This window comes from Hyla sarda, chromosome 2, assembly GCF_029499605.1.
Source record: "Hyla sarda isolate aHylSar1 chromosome 2, aHylSar1.hap1, whole genome shotgun sequence".
Taxonomy (NCBI): Eukaryota; Metazoa; Chordata; class Amphibia; order Anura; family Hylidae; genus Hyla; species Hyla sarda.
In genome coordinates, this window is record NC_079190.1 from 444489829 (window position 1) to 444507651 (window position 17823).

A 17823-nucleotide genomic window follows, 5' to 3' on the forward strand; every position below is an offset into this window, starting at 1 on the left:
CGACATTGGGGGGGGGGGGGGGGGAATTGAAAGTGAAAGTAAATCGATCTTTACTGTGGCAACCACTAGGTGGGCCAAACTGCAACTCCCAGCATGCCCAGACAGCCAAAGGCTGTCTGGGCATGCTGGGAGTTGTAGTTTTGCAACATCTGGAGGGTCACAGTTTGGAGACCACTGTTACAGTGGTGCCCAAACAGTAGCCCTCCAGATGTTGCAAAACTACAACTCCCAGCATGCCTCGACTGCCCAGGCATGCTGGGAGTTGTAGTTCTGTAACATCTGTCCCTTCAGATTTAGCAATTTTCATGACATTTTTGAAAATTGCTGCTCTACTTTGAAGCCCTCTAATTTTTAAAAAAAGCAAAAGTATGTCCATTTTATGATGCCAACATAAAGTGGACATATTGTATTTGTGAAGAAAAATAAAATTTATTGGGAATATCCATTTTCCTTACAATTAGAGAGCTTCAAAGTTAGAAAAATGCAAAATTTTCAGAATTTTCATGAAATTTGGGGATTTCACCAAAAAAGGATGCAATTAACGCCAAAAATTTACCAACAAAATAAAGTAGAATATGTCACGAAAAAACTCTCTCAGAATCAGAATATTCGGTAAAAGCGTTTTCGCGTTATAAATTCGTAAAGTGACCATAAAGTGGTCATAATTGCGAAAAAGGGCTGCGTCCTTAAGGGGTAAAAAGACAGAAAGAAGGTTCAAAATTTACCAAAAATGATACAATCACAATCATAAAATTATACAACCGCAACAAAAATTGTGCCTTTTTTTCCACTGTCTACACCCAAAAAATGTATGGGGCATAGCCGGAGGGGCCGTGGCCTCCCACAGCCAGGCAGATTTAACATGCTGTAACTTATGCCAAAAATTGGGATAATTTATGCCACAAATCTACCAAGGTCTGGTGCAAGAGATGTCCTAATTTTAATAAGAGTCTTGCCTCTTAATTATTTGCCACATCTTATGCCACAAGGCTTTCACAGACAGTGTATGAGATCTCAGTCTCAATTCCCCCTTAGTCTTTATGACGGATTTCTAATAGGTGAAACACTGCATATGATCGTGGTCTTGCAGTTACTTTGCATTTGGTTATGTAATTGGTGATACCGAACTTATAAAACTTTGAGAAAAAAAAGCAACTATAGGCTACAGTTCTACTAAGCTTACAAAAATGTGTCTCTTCTTGCAGAGGCTACAAGCTTCGGGGCCCTGGTGCAAAATCTGCAACAGGGCCCCATATGCCAATTATTATACTGCTTTCTTATGGGGAAGATGTGCTTTGGGGACCCCTTAAGCACCAGGACCAAGTGCGACTGCTACGCCCCTGTCTTCTTGGATATCTACTTCTACTGTGATGTTATGGCTCAATATGGCTGATATAAATGGATGCTCTAGAGAGGCTTTCTGAAAACATGTTCAACTTGTGACGCTCACCTTTACTTTTAAACCCTTACAGGAGGCTTTACTTATGTTATGCCATTGAACCTCTCTTATACTGTAAAAGCTCTAAGCACATTTGAGCCCCCCACTAGATGTATGTGTGTGCATTTTAGCTGGTTTTAACTCCAGTCTTGACACTTTGGGTATGATGTTTGTATTCAGTGTACACTGCTAATAATAAAGGGAACTCACCAGAAGAACTGGTCTAATAGACAAGATTGTATTGTTGCTGCCTCCCCAGTCTAGATATGTTTTGTATCTGCCTTTTTCCAGTATATATTGTTCTCCACAGAAATGCTTCTGCTGGTACGCCACCCACCTATGACGAAAAAACACCATCAGAAAAAAAAACTAATAATAATAACATAAATAATAAGAAGGACAATTTCTTTATCCCCAATAAAGTTAATCTCTGTAGAGCGTTCTTCACAAAACGTTGGTGCTTTAGGCCCTGAGAGCCTGTATGATGACGTGGAGGTCTATGGTTCAACATTTTGGAGCATGTCGCACCATTTTTCTACAAATTCCACATGGCGTGATGGACACATACGGTCATACGGCATTGTTTTTATGCAGCAGTTTACAGTGGCACCAGTCACTGACCAGGACTCCATGTGCACCATACCAGGCCACATGGTCACGGCTTTGTAGATCACACAAGGATTCACAGTAACTGTTTCATATTTTACTTGATTCTAAAAGGGGTATTCCGGCTTTATACATCTTATCCCCTATCCAAAGGACAGTATGATCCCACGATTTCGGTGCTGCCCCCGGCATTCTGTGCTGGGCTCTGCCTCAGAGACCGAGACGTGACGTCACGGCCATGGCCCCACCATTCATGTCTATGGGAGGGGGCGTGACGGCCGTCACGCCCCCTCCCATAGACATGAATGGAGGGGGCATGGCCGTGACATCACGTCTCAGAGGCAGTGCCCATACATCTTATCCCCTGTCCTTTGGATAGGGGATAAGATGTATAAAGCCAGAATACCCCTTTAATAGTTTTGTGTATGTGAAGGAGAAATCAATGAATTCAATACACAGTCACAGTTTTTGCTTTAGCTTGTCTAAACATGAACCCGAAGTGCATCCAAGCAAAGCTTCTTCCATGACCACAGGGCAAGATAACAGCGATTTACACTGGTTTCCTAAGAAGTTGTGTTTAATTGTGGCGGCTCCACGGTTTAATCTCCCAGCGTGCGCATCTCCTTTTCCAATTAGGTCCCGTTAATTTTACTAGCGCTAATTAGCCAAGCTTCATTAATAGGGAATCCTCTATAAACTCAACCACACAGAGATCAACTGGGAATAACTATCTACAACACTGGAGGCTTTCTAAGGCCTAAAAATGACATATATTGGGATATATTTACACAAAATGGGGGAGATACTTGGTATTGAGTATTTATTAATGTTTAGATACTAGCTGCCAATTCACATCAGTACTGCTACTCGCAGGACTATAGGACTGATGCTTTCTATTACTTTACATTCAATTCCGAGATCATTCATTGGGGCAGAAGGGGGACCGAGGAGGTGTTCCAGCCCTCAGCACTCAAGGATTTTGTTCACACCTCTTTAACTCTTTGCACTAGAGAATAACATTATTTTTTCTATTGACATAAGCATGCTTGATTGTTTTGGACATGCATGTTTATAGTGGAGTTTGGGCAGAGATGTAACTTGGAGCTTCTCGGCCCCAATTCAAAATCTGTCACAGGGCTCCATGTCTACCATGTGCCCATTATAATACTGATGTTTTCTTATAGAGGTGCCCCTGGGCACAAGGGCCCTGGTGCAACTGCTACCTCTGCACCCACTATAGTTATGCCCCTGGGTTTGGGAATATTCTATGTGTAGGCTCATTCATCTATCTCTCTCTCATATATATGTATCTATTTATCAATCTACCTATCTATCTAATCTCATATGTATCTATCTATCTAGTCTCATATCTATCTATCTAATCTCATATCTATCTATCTTTTATCTCATATCTATCTATCTTTTATCTCATATCTATATACTTATCTATCTATCTCATATCTATATACTTATCTATCTCATATCTATCTATCTATCTATCTCATATCTATCTATCTATCTATCTCATATCTATCTATCTATCTCATATCTATCTATCTATCTATCTCATATCTATCTATCTATCTCATATCTATCTATCTATCTCATATCTATCTATCTATCTCATATCTATCTATCTCATATCTATCTATCTCATATCTATCTATCTATCTCCTATCTATCTCATATCTATCTATCTATCTATCTCATATCTATCTATCTATCTATCTCATATCTATCTATCTATCTCATATCTATCTATCTATCTCATATCTATCTATTTATCTCATATCTATCTATCTCCTATCTATCTCATATCTATCTATCTATCTATCTCATATCTATCTATCTCATATCTATCTATCTCATATCTATCTATCTCATATCTATCTATCTCATATCCATCTATCTCATATCCATCTATCTCATATCTATCTCATATCTATCTAATATCTATCTATCTCATATCTCATATCTATCTATCTCTATCTCTCATATCTATCTATCTCTCTCATATCTATCTATCTATCTCATATCTATCTCATATCTATCTAATCTCATATCTATCTATCTTTTATCTCATATCTATCTATCTATCTCATATCTAGCTATCTTTTATCTCATATCTATCTATCTTTTATCTCATATCTATCTATCTATCTCATATCTATCTATCTATCTCATATCTATCTACTTATCTATCTATCTCATATATATCTACTTATCTATCTATCTCATATCTATCTATCTCATATCTATCTATCTATCTCATATCTATCTATCTCATATCTATCTATCTCATATCTATCTCATATCTCATATCTATCTCATATCTATCTATCTATCTCATATCTATCTATCTATCTATCTCATATCTATCTATCTATCTCATATCTATCTCATATCTATCTATCTATCTCATATCTATCTATCTATCTCATATCTATCTATCTATCTCATATCTATCTATCTCCTATCTATCTCATATCTATCTATCTATCTATCTCATATCTATATAATCTCATATCTATCTCTATCTATCCATCGATCTAATCTCATATCAATCTAATCTCATATCTATCTATCTATATTCCCTTCTTTACTAAATCTGTATACCAGCTGGTGGCAGACGATCTACTCACACTCCCTTTTTCACATGGATACCCTGCATTCTTTGGCTGTATCCCACCAGTTCCAGATCAGGAATTGCTTGATTGAAAAGATTTAGTTGTTTGCCATCTTCGTCCTCGGTTTCGTACAAGGTGACAGATGATTCTAAAAAGTCCTGTAGTACAGAATAATAAATGAGGGTATCAGCATGTATACAGTGACATGTATCTGTACATTGATACAAATGGTGACAGGTCTATCTGTAAAACATATCATGGAGTGAGTATAATCCTGGGGTATGTCGGGGGGTGCACCACTGAGGGAGCCTTGTGGTGTTTTTTGAGGCCTAGCAGGGTATCATGCATATGATTTTGCAGCCAATTTTAGGGTAGACGATATAGATTTTAAAAATATTCAAACTTCTGCAATGTCAAACTGAGTCTTCTCTTACACTGTAGTGGACCAACCACACTACCTGCACAAGTAGGTAAATCGAATAATGCAAAGTAATATAACACATTGTGCCCGGTCCTATGCCAGCCTTTCCCTGCCTGTGTGCAGCATCATTTCCTAGCATCGTGCTTCATGCACTTAGCTGTGGTTTTCCTATTTGTAAACCAGGTGGAGTTGGAAAATAAAGCAGGCTGCCAGTCATGTGTAGTTCCTAAATGGCATCACTGATTAATCCAAGTGGAATGCACAGGCATATATCAATCATGCCAGCGGGCACCTCTTATCTCAAGTTCACCTACCAGAGTTAAAATGTAACTAAATGAGCAACACCGCAGTAATAGATGACATTTTAGTTTTAACATTCTGAATTGTTGAACTTTATAATGAAACCGTGTTAGTGACCTGTCTGTATGGTGACTTTGAGGACCTGTAGTAAACAGTTACTTGTTCCATTAAGATGTCCATTATAACTTAAATGAACACAGCCGCGCCGCAGGGTAGGATTGGGGTAAATTAACTTCTATACCAAACCCTGAATCTCACAGAGAGACTGACTCTTTCCGGGATCATGGGGTGAAAAACCCTTTATCTTTGAACCGCCCTACTAGTGTATATTGTAAAACATCACATTTATTGATATGCATTAAAATTGATTCCACAAATAGTTAAAATCACAGATCACAAGCCACCGATCACTGTAACTTGCTATCAGTCGAGAGTCTTGATAATAGGCTAAGAAATGGACTGGGATACTGAGGATTAAAATATGAACCTTTTGCCTCCCCTACATGTTTCGTGGCACAAGCCATGTCATCAGGGGTGTAGAGGCAAATGCATATTGGAATAATCAGTATCCCAGTCCATTTCTTAGAGCCTATTATCAAGACTCTCGACAGAGAGCAAGTTAGTGATCGGTGGACTGTGATCTGTGGTTTTAACTATTTGTGGAACCAACTTTTTTGCATATCAATATGTGATGTCCCAGTACGTGATCTCACAGTCCTATCAGCTTGAGTCCCTGCACGTCCCCAGGGCTCACCTGCACTGTACCTCTATAAACTGTATCATTGTATATTATGTGTAAAGGACCTTTGCCATGGTCCCATGGTTATTGATCACATGATAATGGTTGTCACATGTTAAAGTCACATATTTTGTTACCCAGAGAGCACTAGGTGACCAGATGACCCGCAGCTAGCCTATGGGCTCCTTGCTCAGCCCCCCTTTATAAGAGGGGGAGGTACTACAATCTCTCTCTTAGATCCTGAGGTAAAGTCCAATCCAGACGTCTCAGGGCCAGTGTCCGGTACATCTGGAGGCCTCAAGCCTAAATTACAGCCACAAGCCAGTAAGTCAAGTCATCTCTGTCTGCTGTCACTATCTTCAGTCAAGTATATTATAGGCAACGTGGCTGTCCTAAAGTCTGTCAAAGTCACTGCAAGTCCCAGAAACCTGCAAGGTCCCCTCCGTGTTACTGGTCACCTCTCTGGGATCCTGGCCTAGCCATCTGTCTACCTCAGTAAAGCTACCGTTAACCCAGACCTGGCCTTGGACTTTATTTGCCCTGCCTAACTAGGACTAGCTGTGCTACAGTTCGGGTGATTCTTGGTAAAACCACGCCCTGGCATCACAAACATTTAGGGGTTAACACCATCTGCCCCTGGGCTACAACATCTGCCCCATACACCTCACATCGCACCCCTGTGGCCTACCACAATTAAATGTGATGTTTTACCATATACACTAAAAGGGAGGTTCAAAGATGAGGGGGTTTATATCCGGTGATCCCGGAGAGACTCAGTCTCTCTAAAAGACTCAAGGTTTGGTATAGTACTTATAAAACTTGACCCAGAAATGGAAGGGCTTCCCTATATGGTGTTAGTTTAGAACTTTATCTTTATCCTTTTTTATTCACTGCAGGATTTTTGCTTTTTACTGAATTTTGGCTACAATAAACATGGAGTTCTTATCCTAAAGACTAACTTATGGAGGTATAAGAAGTTCCATGCTCTAGAACAGATGAGCTGAAGCTGTTCTCCCCAGAATGGTGCCACTATATGTTCACATACAGACTACATTGGGGGGGAGGGATTGTATATAGAATTATTAACAATATTTCTAGGGTAGAACACTTCTGTACCTATAACAAGCAATGGGACACATTTTTTCAGATTCATAAGGAATCAGGCAGAAACTAAACCTCAGTGTATGTCTCTGTGATGTTGCCCGGGTCCTTGACTGCTCCTGGTGACTGGTTTACAACATGATAGATCAGGGATTAGGCAGGTAAGTATGCTGCTTTTCTTTTTTTTTTTTTTAATAGACACCCCGACCATTTAAAAGTTTTCTTCCCTGGAACACCCCTTAAATTACATATTACAACTTCACCTAATACATTTTTACCTTCCGTAGATGATCTCTGTACAATGTACAGGCTTTTCATGGCATAAGGCTGTTGACTCCAAACTGTAGCTCTTCAAATGTTGCGAAACTACAACTCCCAGCATGCCCGGACAGCTGTTAGCTGCTGAAGACGAGTTGATGTTTCCTGTCTGGCAACAGTGCTCTCTGCTGACATCTCTGCTTGTCTGGGGAACTGCACAGAGTAGAAGAGGTTTGCTATGGGGATTTGCTTCTAAACTGGGCGGTTCCCGAGACACGTGTCATCAGAGAGCACTTAGACAGAAAAGAACAACTCAACTTCATCAGCTCATAAGTACTGAAAGGATTAAGATTTTTTAATAGAAGTAATTTACAAATCTGTTTAAATTTCTGGAGCCAGTTCATATATATAAATTTTTTTTTTTTTTCCTGGATAACCCCTTTAAATGTTTAGATAGACATGGCCCAACAACTACAGTAAGTCCATACTTCATATTATTTTACTGCAGTAAGATATATACTCATGTATGACATATGTCCATTTGTATAGGTTTATCATATCAATGTACTACCAGATGGAATGGGTAACAGTGGCCTAGTATAAAACACAAGCGCACATAATCTTTACATTAGATTACTTACCGCCTGGAGATATCGTATTGACTGAAAGATATTGTTATATCCACCCCAAGCATGCCAGTCTTCATAATCCCCCTCTTCTAGGAGATACTGATGTCCTTTATATCTCTCATTTTCATACCCAACCCATCTGGAAATCAGAGAAAATTATAGAAATTAAAATATAAATAAATATGTTAAAAAATAAATAATAATAATGACAAAAAAAAATGCATATAGATATATATATATATATATATATATATATATATATATATATATTTGTATACACACACATATACACACATATACAGGTGCACCTGAAAGAAAACCTTAAAGGCCATCTATGGCCGAAAACCACTTATCCCCTATCAGCAGGATAGGGGATACTTGTTTGATCGCAGGGGGCCCGAATGCTGGGACCCCCAGCGATCTCCTGCACAGGGCCACAGCTCTGCCACGGCTCTTCCGTGCAGGAGGCATGCCGCCCACAGCATGACGCCGCGGCCGACATGCCTCCTCCATGTAGTTTGTGCTTCCCTGCCTCTCCCATAGAACTGTATGGGGAGAGGGTGTAACCGTCGACCTCTCTAGGTCAACGCTACACGGATTAGCACTCTCACTGAGCGCTAATGCAGGAGCCCCGTCCAGGAGATCATGGGGGGTCCCAGTGGTCGGACCCCCGCAATCAAACACTTATCCCCTATTCTGTAGATAGGGGATAAGTGTAATAATGTTGCAGTTGTCCTTTAAAACCATAAGCCATGACTTCGTTTAACTAATAGTACTTAAAGGGTTTCTCCACTTTGAACAATTCCTACTAAGAACTCCTTAAAAATGGGCTGAACTCAAAAAGGCCCCCTGCCAGGATATCCAGCGATCAGCGATCAGCTGTAATGTAAAAAGCATTGTTTCTCAAACAGAGTGCTCCCAACTATTGAAAAACTACAACTACCAGCATGCTCGGTAGTTGCTGGTAATTGTAGTTTTGCAACAGCTGGAGGCAACCTGGTTGTCAAGGTGTCAAGAGAGAGCACTGTGGTCAGAATGGAAAGAACTACACAACTTCCTCTGGAGTATACAGCAGCTGATATTGGAAGGGTTAAGATTTTTAAACAGAAGTCATTTACAAATCTGTTTAACTTTCTGGTACCAGTTGAAAACATTTGTTTTCCATCGGGGCACCCCTCAAACGTTGTGTTTTTCTGTGAGTCTGAGTGGTGATCACAGGACCCAGTTACGGTAATGAAACACATAGATGTAGCTTTGTCAGAATAAAACAGATGGCGCTGTAGGACTAGGATAACCTGTCTGTGATGCACTGTAACCATAAAACTTCACAATGCATATACCAACGTTTCCATAGACTTCATTGGCCAAACCTTTGATTTAAAAAGTGCACTTTTGGCGATAATTTAAAAGGGTTATGCAATAAAAGGTAACTTAAAGGGGCACTCCGGCGCTAAGACATCTTATCCCCTATCCAAATTATAGGGGACAAGATGCCTGATCACGGGAGTCCCGCCGGTGGGGACCGCCGTGATCTTCCCCCATGTGAAGTCATGATCCGCCCCCTCAATGTAAGCCTATTGGAGGGGGCGTGACAGCTGTCACGCCCCCTCCATAGGCTTGCATTGAGGGGGCGGAGCGGGACCTCACACGGGGCGGAGCCGTGACATCACTATGCTCCGTCCCTGTGATCGCCAGTAATCAGACCCAGAGCGAGCACGCTCCGGGTGCTGATTCTAATGGGTCCCCAGCGGCGGGACCCCCGCGATGTCTTAGCACCGGAGTACCCCTTTAACCCCTATCCACAGGATAAGGGATAAATTACTATCCCCCATCCCAGCAGGTCCATCCTTTGGAGACCAATGGCTTATATTATCAAAACTAGACCTGCTACGTCTTGAAGCCTGAGATCTTACATTCCACCAGTGACTTGTATGGAGCCAATATCACGACCCCCGCTGTTATCCCCATCACAGGCGAGGGTCCGCAGGCTGCTGACGTGCTCTGTAATCTCTCCTGACCACCCCTGGAAGTGCGGTTTCTCGTATAGAATTATCTGTAAAGGAGACGATTATTTAAGCAGATTTTCGGTGTACAATGAGACGCACTGCGGAAATAAGAAATTCCAAGTAGTAACTATGGCAATGGTATCACTTACCTTCGGATCACTGGGCAGCTGTACTTTTAATCCTCCCTGAAACAAATGGAAAAAAAAATTAACTCGACATTTGTTCCTTCCACACAATTAGACTTCAGATAATAAAGTAACAAAGTGCTGCCACTGCAAGCCAGGAGTGCCCCGGGGGGAAAGTATAGGGTCGCCCAGCCATACGGACTACAACTCTCAACATCCCAACTGCTCAGAATCCAATCATACGGTCTAGAAGCAGGTTCTGCTACACCAGAAATCACAAGACATTAACTGAGGCAGTCGTTTTAATGCGCTAATCCGATAATGGCGAGGGATCGATGACCTCACCGCCTTTCCACGTTTTAGTGATGTAACTAATTCCTAGAGAATTGTTATTTTAGACTTTACTCAATGCATAATAGGAAAGAATCAATCCGGAGCTCTGCCGAAGAACACTGTCCATTAGCCCTAATTCGAAATAAAACCGTAGATGTAGCAGAGCTGAACGTGTTCTTTAAAGGGATACTTAAGTAAATGCTTTTTTTTACATCTGTGTGTACAATCTATTAACCCTGCATAGAAGCAGTAGTTTTTTTTTCTTTATTTTTTTGCTTGTTAGTATGGAGACACATAGGTCAGCAAAGGAGCTGTATGTAGAAAACAGTAAGGCCTTGTTCACACTATGGAGATTCCGCGCAGAATATCCGCTTGCAGACGCTTCCTGTTGATTTCAATAGGAGTTCTGCTGCTTTGTTCACAACGGAAGTTTTGCTGCAGAGGCATTTAAAGGAGAACTCCAGCCAAACTACCCTATCCTCTATTTACAAGATAGGGGAAAAGTAGCTGATAGCAGGGAATCTGACCGCTGGGACTCCCCCTTGGAACAGGACCCCAGCTCTCAGTGGGGAGCGCATGCTGTAAACGGTACGCGCTCCATTCATTTCTATAAGAGCGCCCATAGAAATGAATGGAGCGTGTGCTGTGTACCGGGGTTCTGTTCCAGGGATACGGGATAAGTTATTTTCGGCTGGATTTCTCCTGCAATCTTCCAGCAAAATCTGCCAGAGAAGTCTCATCCGTCCACAGGACAGCGCTTACATCTGAAGCACATTACTGCTGGCATATGCCCCAAATCCCGATCATTTCTGCTCCATGCAGATCCTTGCTGAATTTCCTCAACGTGAATGGACCCTAAATATTTTATTGAAGAACTGTTAGCAAAGTTTCTTCATTTGTATGCATTGTTACAGTATGGAATAAAAGAGCAGATGACATAATAGGATTATAGGGAGGGCAAAAGGGGCAGTTGCCCTCCGTTACTGCTAGCTAGAAGACATTCAGTGGTGAAGCAACCATGTGTATTCCCAAAGAATGATAAACAGCTGCCAAATACCATAAACTCTGCTTATCTGCTGGTCATAAAATGGAAATTCTGCACCAAGACAGTCCATATGATTTTCCCCAGTAGAACCAAATAGGAGAGAAATGAAGTTTCACCATTTTTAAGGGCCGCATAGATTTTAAGCCACTGTCCTGAATGAGGGGCAGCTCGCAGCCTTCTTCCAACACGGTGACTGTTCCACTATATTGAAGTTCTGTGTATGCCAGCCATCTGTAGAGAGAAGACGTATACTTAAATCTTACAACAGTGACTTTAAAGGGGGTACTCCACTGGCCACTGAAAGTTAATATTCGGAATGCTGTTTTCACGCTGCGGGGGTCAGCCACACCCCTCGTGACATAATGACCACGCCCCCTCAATGCAAGTATATGGGAGGGGCATGAAGGCCCTCCCATAGACTTGCATTGAGGGGACATGGTCGTGATGTCACGAGGGGTGTGGCTGACCGCCGCAGCGTGAAAACAGCGTTCGGAATATTAACTTTCAGTGGCCAATGGAGTACCCCCTTAAGGGAAAGCTACCTGAAAAAGGTGGCGTGAGAGCAGCTTTACATATCCTTACATCTCCCCAGAATTCCCAGTGCAGCATTAAAGGGGTTCTCCGGTGAAAAACTTTTTTTTAATTTTTTAAATCAACTGGTGCCAGAAAGTTAAACAGATTTGTAAATTACTTCTATTAAAAAAATCTTAATCCTTCCTGTACTTATTAGCTGCTGAATACTACAGCGGAAATTCTTTTCTTTTTGAAACACAGAGCTGTCTGCTGACATCACGAGCACAGTGCTCTCTGCTGACATCTCTGTCCATTTTAGGAACTGCCCAGAACAGCATATGTTTGCTATGGGGATTTCCTTTTACTCTGAGCAGTTCTTAAAATGGACAGAGATGTCAGCAGAGAGCACTGTGCTCGTGATGTCAGCAGAGAGCTCTGTGTTTCAAACGGAAAATAATTTCCACTGTAGTATTCAGCAGCTAATAAGTACAGGAAGGATTACGATTTTTTTATAGAAGTAATTTACAAATCTGTTTAACTTTCTGGCACCAGTTGATTAAAAAAAAAAAAAGTTTTTCACCGGAGTACCCCTTTAATGGCCTATAAGTCCCCACACATCTTTATGATATTCTACTCAAGGAGAAACATTGCCCCTATGGACCCACAACCACAGACCACAATTCAGCCAGCACCCTGCTCTCTACTGAGGGGCAATAACTAGAGATGAGGGAACTTACAGTAAATTCGATTCGTCACGAACTTCTCGGCTCGGCAGTTGATGACTTTTCCTGCATAAATTAGTTCAGCTTTCAGGTGCTCCGATGGGCTGGAAAAGGTGGATACAGTCCTAGGAGACTCTTTCCTAGGACTGTATCCACCTTTTCCAGCCCACCGGAGCACCTGAAGGCTGAACTAATTTATGCAGGATAAGTCATCAACTGCCGAGCCGAGAAGTTCGTGACGAATCGAATTTACTGTAAGTTCGCTCATCTCTAGCAATAACCCCAGAACAGCTGTCTGCAGATTGGTTTCTTTCTGGAGGGAATTCTGGCTTGGCATACATTCCACATCATGTCCCATGACTCCATGAAAAGGTGCTCTGAGTGCTGTTTTGCATATACTTTTTTTCTTTAAATATTATAAGTACACACCTTACAGTTCTATATAAACCTATATTGTTTTCTTTTTACATATACAATTAAAGTAAAAATAGACAAAGTGCAATAAAGGCAATAAATATGGCTACTCCCTATAAGGTGAAAAGGTTACTCCCTATGGTGGAAGGATACTTACTAAGGTGTGCGGAGAGAGGGATTGATGGGCTTCATCCAATGTCAGTGGTTTTATAGCACTTTATAAAATTATTAAAGCTATAAAATCGGGATGATAGGTGCGGTAATGTTGGCAGATGAACTGCATTCAGCGTAAGACAGGTCCTTCTGGTTATCTGGATTTTACAGCCCTTCATGCTCTAAGAGGTGTCAATGTGCTCGCTTCAGGGTGGCCAACTAGCCTTATTTATCATGACAGGTGATTCATTAGTAATTTTATGTATATTAAGGGTAGAGTCACACACAGCGTATCCGCAGCGTCTTTGAAACTGTGGATGCGCTGCCGGTAGCCAGAGTGACTGCAGAGTGAGCTCCTTGCTGCGGCTGGGTAGATCTGTGTGTCAGCTCGTGACTGCCAATGGAAAATCCACCACTGCGGGCAGACACACAGAGCTACTCCCACTCCACAGTCACTCTGTGGCTGCCGGCAGCACATCCGCAGTGGCAAATACGCTGAAGATGCACTGTGTGTGACGCTACCCTAAGGCTTTATTCACATGTAAAGTATCCTGTGCATATTTGATGTGCAGGATTTGAAGCTGCAGATTTTATGCTGCTGATTCCAGTGTAAACTAATTGACTGAACACAGCTTCAAATCTGCAACTTCAAGTCCTTTACATCAAATCTGCGCAGGTTATTGTACCTGTGAATACATCCTAAGGGTCTATTCACATGGTGCATTCACATGTACAGTATCCTGCGCATATTTGATGTGCAGGATTTGAAGCTGCCAATTTTATGCTGCAATTTTCTGCGTAAACTAACTGACTGAACACAACTTCAAATCTGCAGCATCAAATCCTGCGCATCAAAACGCTAATGGTTTTTTTTTTCATGTAGACATCCCATACCCTAATGTCCTCTAAAAGTATATAGACATCTTATGGGAAGTGGGTCCCCGCTTAGGACAAGAAGGAGGTCACTATTGCAGACCCAGAAGAACAGGGGTTTATATAAATCACTATATATAGAGGCTGCTACAGGAGAAATGTATAGTTGTCTGTCTGGAAATGTATGAATAAACTTAAAGGGGTACTCCGGTGAAAATCTTTTTTCTTTTAAATCAACTGGTGGCAGAAAGTTAAACATATTTGTAAATTACTTCTATTAAAAAATCTTAATCCTTCCTGTACTTATTAGCTGCTGAATACTACAGAGGAAATTATTTTCTTTTTGGAATGCTCTCTGATGACATCACGACCACAGTTCTCTCTGCTGACATTATAATAATAATAATGATAATAATGCTTTATTTATTGTTGTCCTTAGTGGGATTTGAACCCAAGTCCCCAGCACTGCAAGGCAGCAGTGCTAACCACTAAGCCACCAAGCTGCCCTTAGCATACATCTGCTGTGCATGGTTGCTAAAATGGACAGAGATGTCAGCAGAGAGCACTGTGTTCATGATGTCATCAGTGTTCCAAAAAGAAAGGAATTTCCTCTGTAGAATTCAGCAGCTAATAAGTACTGGAAGGATTAAGATTTTTTAATAGAAGTAATTTACAAATATGTTTAACTTTCTGCCACCAGTTGATTTAAAAGAAAAAAGGTTTTCACCGGAGTACCCCTTTAAACTGGATGTTCCCATTCCACTTGCAGGCTGTGTCTCTACACATACTGAACCCATCAGCATTGACTGGACATTGTGAGACTATAAAGCAGCGGTCTTCAAACTGTGGCCCTCCAGATGTTGCAAAACTACAACTCCCAGCATACCCGGGCAGCCAACGGCTGTCCGGGCATGCTGGGAATTGTAGTTTTGCACATCTGGAGGGCCACAGTTTGAAGACCACTGCTATAAAGTGACATCCCCTAATGACAAGGGAAATGGTATCACCTAGCTCGTAATTTATTCTTATATTTTCAGGAGGAATAACAGAGGAACAGCACAATCTAAACTGTCAATAGACAGTAGAGCCTCTTTAGGTTACTAGGCTCCATGAGGACACTGCAAATGTGGTGACCAGATATATTTCCCATAGAATACTACGTAATATCTAGTAACTACATTAATTATGGATAATAAAGATTGGATGTAGAAGCACTTACACTCCTGAATTAACTGCAATGGAACGGGGGTGTTTGCCAACTAAATTTTCCAATGAGGGCACTTCTGTACGTATGTATATAGGAGAGTCAGACACATCCTGCAGGGAGGATATAACAACCTCCGGAAGATAATCCTATAGAAAAGAAACAGAGGCCTTTGTTATATATAGACACTAGAGCTGAGCGAACTTACAGTAAATTCGATTTGTCACAAACTTCTCAGCTCGGCAGTTGATGAATTTTCCTGCGTAATTTAGTTCAGCTTTCAGGTGCTCCGATGGGCTGGAAAAGGTGGATACAGTCCTAGGAGACTCTTTCCTAGGACTGTATCCACCTTTTCCAGCCCACCGGAGCACCTGAAAGCTGAACTAATTTATGCAGGATAAATCATCAACTGCCGAGCCGAGAAGTTCGTGACGAATCGAATTTACTGTAAGTTCGCTCATCTCTAATAGACACCATGGTACATTACACATTGAAGAAAGCACAATCTATGAAGAAATGACGTAAAGTACGGGAATAATTATACTACATGACAATATGGAGAATGTTGGGTGAGAACATGAATCATTAATAAAAGCGTTTTCTGTCCGCCGAGAGACTGGAGAGCTCCGCGTGAAGCAGGTTAATGTGAAAGAACTATTAAGGTATACCACAAGAGTATTCTACTCACTTCCAAGCGCTACACCTCTGATTGTGATGATAAATTGCGCACATTCACAGGGTGACATTGAGGTAAACCTCAGAGGAGAGCAACCAGCACACTGACCGGGAGGAATTTACCTCAGTGGTAACCTTGACAACCTGACAACCAAACTCATAAGCAAGAGAGGAGCATATTAATGAATGGGGCTCATTTGCATTTATATGTGTTTATCCGGTTGCTAGGACTAGGCCACAAAGTGAATTATACCAGAGGATAGGTGTTCACGTACTGTGGATCATCACATCCAAGCCAGATAGAGGATTGACCTTTGTCTTTAGGCCTTGGTTTTACTCATTTTAACCATCTATTAAAATGTATTGTCTGCACTATAGGCAAGGAAAAATCACCCGATTTATAAAAAAAATTTATTAGAAATTAAGATACAGTACGTTACAAGGACCAGCGGCCGAGGGGCTGGTGTCACTACTAAAGAAAATAAGGTCTAAGGCTGGACCATCTTTAACTGGAAATTCAAGAGGTTGTAGGTAAAATTTGTAAGTGACAATTATTACAGGGTTTTTATTTCGTTTCTAAGCCATAGTAGCGCTTTTATAGAGGTGCATGGTCTCTCTATTGCATCTCCATAGGCCTATAACTTCTTCTGACATTTATTTTCAGCCTAATTCCATACAGATCCAGCACAAAAATAAAATGAAGGCATGTTTCTTTTGGTTCAGTATATAGAGAGATATTTTCATCCAAAAGCACCTCATCTAGGGAAGATGGCGTCCGACATGACCTGTTCTGCAGTGCATAAAGGCTTTACAACTCTGTACATGAGATGTAATAGATATATATATATATATATATATATATATATATATATATATCTATCTGTAATATACAGTAGACCCCAAGCCAGTGTGCAATAACCCTTAAGGCTCTTGTGCATGCTTGTATGGTGAAGACGTGTTGTGCAGATCCATAAGACACCCAAATAACTCATTCCATATGTCCAACAGGTAAAGTTTTCTCTACATTAGTGATAAGATAACACTTTACCTATTGGAGTCCTGTAGTCTAACATTAGAGAATACTAATAATTGTCTTTACATTCTGTAGCATACACTGGGCATCCCCCCATACACATCCTATTACAGATAGCAAGATCATCTGACTGGACCTCGTTCTGGATGGCTGATCTCTAATGGCTGATGGCAGAGCTGAAGGTCATCCAGTCCAATCCTAACTTGTGTTGGGGGGTCCTGCTCTCTGGTGGCCCAATAGGTTTTAGATGCCCTGTGTAACAGTTCTCCCCCCCCCCCCCCCCACCCCCACCCCCTTTCCCTTAGTTGAAAATCCTCCATACTGTTCCTGTATTTTAATTCAGTTTCAGTTTTTTTTTTTTTTTTATAACATATTTGCTATAATGTCTAAAGGCAAATGCCTGAACTGTGGATCTAACGCAGGGAGAAAGCGTGTAGATCAAAGTGGAGTTCACACAACTGGAAGACAAGCTCAAGGCAGAATATTATTCAGAGGAAACTCATCCATAACCTACATGTGGCTCTATATTAACCTCTATTATAGCACTGCCATCAGCTCAATGCGTCCTTGGAGTATCTGATGGCCCGGGCACTAATGCTATGTCACTA

General features: G+C 41.2%; 1 protein-coding gene across 1 annotated transcript in view; it reads right to left on the bottom strand.

The window, feature by feature from the left end:
- The window catches only part of CRYBG3 (crystallin beta-gamma domain containing 3), a 204293-nt gene that overhangs the window by 46349 nt on the left and 140121 nt on the right, over nt 1-17823 (bottom strand). Inside the window, exons 8-14 of the mRNA XM_056559317.1 lie at nt 15523-15656; nt 11745-11859; nt 10275-10310; nt 10033-10172; nt 8132-8258; nt 4687-4829; nt 1649-1775 (exon numbers count right to left, since the gene is read on the bottom strand). Coding sequence (XP_056415292.1) covers nt 1649-1775; nt 4687-4829; nt 8132-8258; nt 10033-10172; nt 10275-10310; nt 11745-11859; nt 15523-15656 — 822 coding nt within the window. The remainder of the gene's footprint in view (nt 1-1648; nt 1776-4686; nt 4830-8131; nt 8259-10032; nt 10173-10274; nt 10311-11744; nt 11860-15522; nt 15657-17823) is intronic.